The 8,336-nt window shown below is 27.3% G+C and overlaps 1 protein-coding gene across 1 annotated transcript; it reads left to right on the top strand.

The window, feature by feature from the left end:
* Positions 1 to 385: 385 nt before the first annotated feature.
* On the top strand, positions 386 to 4,210 carry LOC124941799 (probable serine/threonine-protein kinase WNK9). The gene is made up of 7 exons (XM_047482151.1): positions 386 to 802; positions 881 to 918; positions 1,003 to 1,230; positions 1,332 to 1,552; positions 2,282 to 2,439; positions 2,538 to 2,925; positions 3,307 to 4,210. Exons 1-7 carry the CDS (start codon positions 722 to 724, stop codon positions 4,104 to 4,106), a joined length of 1,914 nt encoding a protein of 637 aa, XP_047338107.1. The 5' UTR covers positions 386 to 721; the 3' UTR covers positions 4,107 to 4,210.
* The last annotated feature ends 4,126 nt before the right edge of the window (positions 4,211 to 8,336 follow it).

Genomic DNA, 8,336 nt, shown 5'->3' with positions numbered 1-8,336 from the left:
TACTATCACACCCCCAAAACAAATAGAGTATAACTAATAGAAAAAACAGAAGAAAATTAAAATTGTCAAGTTTTAACATTTTAAAAAGAAAATAATGAAGTCCTAGTCTATCTTGTCTATCTTTACGATTTTCACGATTAAACATTTTAATCATTGTAATAACAACATTGTGAATAAACAAATAAATAATATACAAATGTAACATTTTTTCTATTTTGTTTGAAATGTTTTATTAAAATCAAATCTAACAATGCAATGAGTCAAAAGTTCAATTCCTACCATCACTTTTATTGGAAATCAAATGTATAGATGAAAGAATGAGTTGTTAACTAAAATATTCACATAAATTAAAGACCTCTTTCTCCTTTTCCCTTTCTTTATCTTCTTTCAAAGTAATCTCTATTTTCCTCTCTCTCTCCCTCCCTGTTTTGTCTAGACGTCTCTCTCTCTAGAATGTAGTTGAGTCATGAATCTTTCCTCCAATTTCCCCTTTCTTAATTAAGAACTCAGTTCTCTTTCAGTTACCCCTCAATAATTTATGATGAATTCTTTAATCATTCCCTCTCTTCTTTTCAATACTTCAGAAAAAAACATCACTTTTGTGTGGTGTAAAAGAGGATGATGAATTGATGATAGATCCTGCATCTGATGTGTCTTCTCTTTGTAACTATCAAAGATAGCACAAAATCACCATCTTTTTGTACCTGGTGTTATTGAAGGAATGAATGATCTTTTGAATCTTGAACCAGCTTCAAGCTATTCAGATTTTGTTGAAATAGATCCAACCGGAAGATACGGAAGAGTAATCATTAATACATCATTCTCTCTCTCTCTAAAGATTTATATGAATTATGTGTTTGATTATCTTTTTTTGTTGCAGTATAATGAAATCCTTGGCAAAGGAGCTTCAAAAACAGTGTAAAGAATCAAACCCATTTCAGATTTCATACAATTCTAATGTAATGTTTTAAATTTTCTTCAATTTCTTTTCTTTTTATGCAGATACAGAGCATTTGATGAATATGAAGGAATTGAAGTAGCTTGGAATCAAGTGAAGCTTTATGATTTCCTACAAAGTCCTGAAGATTTAGAAAGATTGTATTGCGAGATTCATCTTCTTAAAACATTGAAACATCCAAACATTTTGAAGTTCTATACTTCTTGGGTTGACACAGCTAATAGGAACATCAATTTTATCACTGAGATGTTCACTTCAGGAACCCTAAGACAGTAAATTTCTTCATTTTTTTTATATGGGTATTTGAATTTTATCTGTTTTTCTTATTAATTGATCTGGGTTTTCTTTTTTGGTTTTGAAATTTGGTTGGTAGGTATAGACAGAAGCATAAGAGGGTTAATATCAGAGCAGTGAAGAGTTGGTGTAGACAGATCTTGAAAGGGATTCTTTATCTTCATAGCCATGATCCACCAGTTATTCATAGAGATCTTAAATGTGATAATATATTCATTAATGGAAATCATGGTGAAGTCAAAATTGGTGATCTTGGTCTTGCAGCTATTCTCAGAAAATCTCATGCTGCTCATTGTGTTGGTATGTTTTTTTTTTATCTGTTTTTTGTTATTTGAAAAAAAAAATGAAATTTTGGGTTAGATGAAATGTGGGTTTTTGATATTTTTGAATGATTGGATGGGAATATGATAGAGATGATGATGATGATGGGATATTGATCAAAATAAAACCTCATCAATAACAAGCTCTTAGATTTTTATGACAATGGAATGGATAGGTCCCGCCCCAATCATATCATTTTTTTTACTACTTTGGTGGGATTTGTGTATATTATAATAGTTATCTAATAAATTTTTTATGAGGAAACAAATAAAATAAAACTAAGAAATTGTTTTATTATTGTTTTTTAATTAAAGTATTACTTTCACCTCAATTTAATAGATAAATGAAGTACGTTTTATCTTTTAAATTTCTTTTAACCAAAGTAATATTTTTCTTTTTAAGAAACCAAAATATTATTATAAATAAAGTGAAAAAGAAATAAGAATAAACGAATAAACAATTTTAATTTATGAGAAGTTTAAAAATGATAATTTTTTGAAAATTAATATTTTTACCATTATCACTTACTTTTAAAAAATAGGTTATTTATATTTTGTAAGAAAATTATAATTGAATTAAATAAGCTATTTTAGATTAAAAAAAATACATTTTTTCAAACAATTTTTTTGTTTGATTTTTGATAATATAATAATTTTGCGTTTCTATTATTAGATAGATTTTGTCAATATTTTTTTCTTATTTCATTAGGCACACCGGAGTTTATGGCTCCAGAAGTATATGCCGAGAAATATAACGAATTAGTCGATATTTACTCGTTTGGAATGTGCATATTGGAGATGGTAACGTTTGAATATCCATATAGTGAATGCACTCATCCCGCCCAAATCTACAAGAAAGTGATTTCAGTAAGTGATTTCGTTTCTAATGATTATTTGTATAAGCAAATGTCGCGAAATGAATGGTAAAGTTGCTCACATTCTTATGTTGGATTGCTTTTTTGAAGGGTAAAAAGCCTGATTCGTTTTATAGAGTGAATGATCCGGAAGTGAAGAGATTTGTTGAGAAATGCCTAGCCGTAGTTTCTATGAGGATGTCGGCTAGAGAGCTTCTAGACGACCCTTTTCTACAAACCAATGATATAGAGTCGAGATTGATTGATTATTCGGATAATCTATCATTGGATTATGATGGGAATGCTGCTTATACAAATCATAGCTCTTTTAATGGATTTTCAAACGAGTTTAGTGAGATCGAGCAATGTGGGATTGATCTATTTGATCACAACAATGATGAACACGACATACATTCTTCTAATGTCGACGTAACCATCCAAGGGAAGAGGACGGAGGATGGGAGTATTTTCTTGAGACTTCGGATTACGGACAAAGAAGGTAAAATTATCATTTTCTTTTCATTGTCTTTTTCGTTTACTTGATTATTTCTCGAGAAATGCCTTATTTAGCCTGGCTAATCTTCGGTCAAAATATCTTAAATTCTTTTCTATATAGAAAAAATATTTTTCTAATGTCCTTTTTTTCAAATAATCAAAATAGTTATTTGAAAACAACTCAAGACCTCAATTTTGAGTTATTTTCGAATAACAATTTTTTATATACATTATATATTTGCATAAAATGGTTTTTGATTGATTATTTGAATGACCAAAAAAATTATTATGGGATGGTTGGTTACATAAACCTAAAACAAAAAAAATCCCATGTTCGAACAAGACCTTGTAAGCCTTGTTTCCTTGTTGGTGTATTTGTTGGCAGGACATATACGTAACATTTATTTTCCATTTGACATTGAAATCGACACGCCTTTAAGTGTGGCAACGGAAATGGTTGCGGAATTGGATATAATGGATCAAGATGTTACTAAAATAGCAGATATGATAGATGGTGAAATCACTTCTTTAGTACCCGAGTGGGAGTCTCGTTTGAAAATCATCGAAGAAATTCCTCGTTTTTGCAACAATTGTGCGTCCAACCATATGTCCATGGGGTCATTCTTAAACTTTCTCACGAACACTCCGGATGGTAATTGCTTAGGAAACGGTTGTGCAGCCACTCAAGGCCGGTTTGAAGATATCTCCTCCGAAACCCTAAATAACCCCAAGTTTTCAAAACTAGGAAATGGATCATCCTTATGCTATGGAATATGGGATCGTCACGAAAGCTTTGAGTGTAGCCCGATGGACTCAGAAGAGAGCCACTCCGACGAAGATCACGAAAAACAAATCATCCATTCCAACAACAATCGTCAAAAAATGAATCAATATCGGACAAGGAATCGTTCACTTTCTTGCGACCTTACATACGATAATGATGTGAACCAAATAGAACTTAGACAAGTTCAAGACCACCGGCTAAGATGGGGAGCAATACCGAAATATCCTAAGCCTCGGTTGGTTGGTTCTTCGGGCATAATTGGGAAACCACGGGTGACAGAGAAATCATCGAACTTGAGTGGAAAATCGGCTACTTCTATAGGATCTACGAGTCTAAAAGGATATTATTGCGGTTCTCTTCATAGAACAACATCTCTGCCTATTGATGCTTTTGACTTGTGATCATGTGAATTAAACTTCACTAATCACATTTAGCTCGTAAAAATTAACTTCAATGGGATTCCAAACACGACCTTAAAGTTTTGTTTGTTGTTTAGAGAACATGCCATGGTTTAAATGGATTTTGATCATTGTAATCATGTATATATATAATTTTTAAACAAATAGAAACGTTTTGTAAATATTGTATCTTAATTTGATAAAAAAAAAAACCTATATACATAAATTTCTCAATGTCTTTTGATTACTTTATTTATTATTATTATTTTAAAAAATTAGCACAACCCATTTATTTTCATGTGTGGGCTAGCTGCAACCAATAGTTTTTAATTATTATAGTTTATAGAGGTGTTTTTTTTAATAAAAAAATATTTAATCTGATCATCTAATAATGATACTATGGTATTAATTAATAAAATTGTAATAGCAGTATATATTGACTGAGAATTATTGAACAAAGAAAGATGGGAGTGAATTATATCCTCCATGTGCAGTCGGTGGTTGGTCAAATTGCCATTTGTCTCTTATCATAAATATATATAATAATATCCAAGTTAGAAATATATTTTTTTTTTTAAAACTCAAAATTATTTATATTTACAATATGAGATTTGTTGATTTTTTAAATAAGATATTTTATATTTGAATAATTTAGGTAATTTCTCCGTTATTTTTGAATGGACTATTTATTTGGAGAGAAACCAACGAATCTTTAATGATTGTAATAGTTTTATATCGTTGAGTATAATTCATAATTTTTTTTGTTTCGAAAAGTCGACGAAGTTATTCTTTCTTTATAATGAGAATTAATGAGAATAACTTTTTGGGTAATATATTTTGTATTCTTTCCTTATTTTCATATTTTATGACTTTTTTTATTTTTATTTTTATTTTCTAATATCATTTCATCGGTGTGTTTAAACGTTTTTTTATCAATTTTAATATACAAATCATTTAAAAATAAATTAGGTAAGTTATTTTATATAAAAGGACAAAATTATAATGATAATATATTTAATATCATTTGATTTATTATATTCAAATTATATATATATATATAATATATTGGTGTTCTTAACTTTATTTTTTTTTCTAAAATTCTATATTAATAAATAATTGTAAAGTTGATAACATGAAAGTGACTCATTTATCACAGAATACTATAAATGAAAAAAAAAAATGAAAGCAAAGATGAGAAAAAGATAAGGAATGGCCGAATGAGAACCATATATCCATCCCGATAGATTGAGAAGAATCTTTGTTAAGAGATTAAACTCTGATATTTGATTTTTTTTTTAATATAGTAATCTAGGTAAAAAAAATTATGACATTAAGAGTTAGTTTAATATAATATTTTTTTAATTTTATTCAATATTCACCCACTATTTTTTTTTCTTTAAAAAAAAATGTCCGTGATATTAAAAAAATATCGTTGAAAAAACAATACTTAAAATGTTATCGAGCTTGTAAATCATCGAAAAGAACGATTAACTCCCCGACAGACTCTACTAGTTTTTCTAAACGAATATCAGAAATCATCATAAAAATAATATTATGAATGATACGCATCGGACGACTACGATCAATGAAAGTTCGACGATTTCTCTCAAACTAGATAGTCCACCAGAGAATAATTGGGATGGTAACCCAAATATGTATACATGTCATATCAGCTGCATCAATCCAAACTTCTCAACAACTATTTAAAGACTCGGACATCACCCAATGAATCCCAGTAATACTCCACAAAAAACTCCAAATACTAGTCACTCCTCGACAATGCATAAGTAAGTGAGTTACCGATTCAACATCTTCTTAACATAAACTAGCTATAATACATTTTTTTTTTTATCATTCACATATCATTTGTTATAATTCCACCATGAATAACGCTTCATCCAAAAAACAAGATTTTGGATAAAATCTTTGACTCCCAAAATTTTTTCTAATAAAAATTATTTGGAATCATCTTAACAAACAACTTATAGCAACGCTCCACATGAAAATTATTCATATCTTGCAACGCATAATGTCTTGGTCAGACGGTGACACTTGTTTGCGTCCTACCAAATGTAAATTCTATTATGGGACGAAGTCTCCATAATGTTTAATCTTCTTCTATATCTAATTCGGCTAGCGAAACCACTAGACCGAGGATCAAACATGTCATTAATAGTGACATTTCTACATATACCAATGGAAGGCAACTTAGAATATGTCGTAACTTGACTTTTGACACTGCACAAAGCATCGTCTCAATTAACTATTAAATTATTCACTTATAAATAAAACATTCAAATTTCTTTACTTTATTTTATAAAATTTAAATATAAAAAATATTATAATAATTAACTAATTAAAAACTCATTATAACATATTTGTTCATTAACCAATATTTATTTTTATTAAAAAATTATCAAATAACCAACATCAATAAAATAGTGTAATTTATTTCTAGAAATAAATATTAATAGTAAAAATAACTCACAAATATACAATTTTATAATTTGTAATGATATATTTTAATCAAATAATCAAAATTTCATCCATTATTATTTGAGATTTAATTCAAAATTTAAATAATCAAATATTTCATCCATTATTCTCATCAAATCATTTAAAATTAAACAGCATAATTTTTAATTTTATTCACTTTATTTTATGAAAACTAATAATTTAGTAGTATATTCTAAAACAAAATTATTTTCTAAAATTTTAATTTTGTAAATTTAAGAGTATTAATGAACTATATTTTTCAAAAAAAAAACAGAAAATTAATCAACATAATATTTTATTTTCACAAATTTATTTTGTTGGATCTATTCTTCATTTAGTATCATAGTAATTTAAAAATAAATGTCACACCCAACAAGTAATTACTAAGGTAATAATTATGTTGATATTATTTAGATAATTTAGTTTAATCCAAACGATGTCTAAGTTCATTGTACTTTACTTGATTTGGAAAGGACATGGGGCAAGGCATGGCCTAGGCTTTTAATAATTAGTTAATAAAAAAATAATAACAATAATACTTTTCCATGTGCCGACTAATAATTATATTTCCAAAGTTACCTACCCCTGCACAGATCTTCTCTTCAATATTTAATAATCCTATTTTAAAATGGGTTAAAAAATTATAAGGTTGGTTTTAGGTTCAATTTTATTTATGAACAAAAAAAAATGTTAAATGTATTAATAAAAATTAATATATTTTATATAAATTAATAATTAATTTTTGCCACACTATCAACCTAATAAGATCCATTTTTTACATGAAACAAATTTTTTTTTATTTCTTTTTCCTTATTTTTTAAAACAAAACACACAATAAAATATAAATAATATATATATATATATATAATATATATATATATATATATATATATATATATATAACCTTCATTTTCTATATAAAAAAGAAAAAAGAACCAGGGATAAAGATAATTATTATTAAGAAAAAATTACTATTTTTATTTTTATTTCTCACGACTGATTTGTAATAAGGTTTATTCAATAGTACCCCAGTTTTAAGGTTAAGAGACCAATGATTCAGTGGATATTTGACTCCATAAATGTTAGATTTGGGTTCATATTTTATTATAATTTATATATTGTAATGAATTTTAGTTTTTATTGGTATTAAGAGGAGTAGTTTATATTATAATTTATATATTGTAATGAATTTTAGTTTTTATTGGTATTAAGAGGAGTAGTTTAATTTTTATGATATTTTTATGTATTCTTATAAATAGAGACATTGCAATCTAGGATTATTTGAACCATTATTCCATGAAAAATATATAAAATGGACAACTCCCCGAGGAAGGCATTTGTTGGCCGAACATCGTTATATATTGTATTCCTTATTATTCTTTACCTATTTATCTTTATATCTTCTTTTATCGTGTGTTTAAATTAGATGTTTTCTCAACAAATAGTATCAGAGCATGTTTTGAGAATATTTAACCTAATATATTTATAAAGATATGATATAAACATAACTGCCATTGAAGAAGTTGTTGGAAATTTGTGTTTTTGTTGAAGATTATTGGTTGTTTGAGAAAAAAAACATTGGTTGCAAGAATTAGTTGTTGTAAATATTTGAATCAAAATCTTCGGTTGCTAAGAAGATGTTAATGGTCGTTAAAATATTTCTTAGTTTTGGGTGACGATGTTTTGAGAATAAGAGAAAAGAAGATGTGTCTTTTGTTCTTCTCAAAGGCACCAATG

Source organism: Impatiens glandulifera, chromosome 6, assembly GCF_907164915.1.
Source record: "Impatiens glandulifera chromosome 6, dImpGla2.1, whole genome shotgun sequence".
Classification (NCBI taxonomy): domain Eukaryota; kingdom Viridiplantae; phylum Streptophyta; class Magnoliopsida; order Ericales; family Balsaminaceae; genus Impatiens; species Impatiens glandulifera.
The sequence above is the reverse complement of the archived record's forward strand: the minus strand, read 5'-3'. Positions and strand labels throughout refer to the sequence as shown.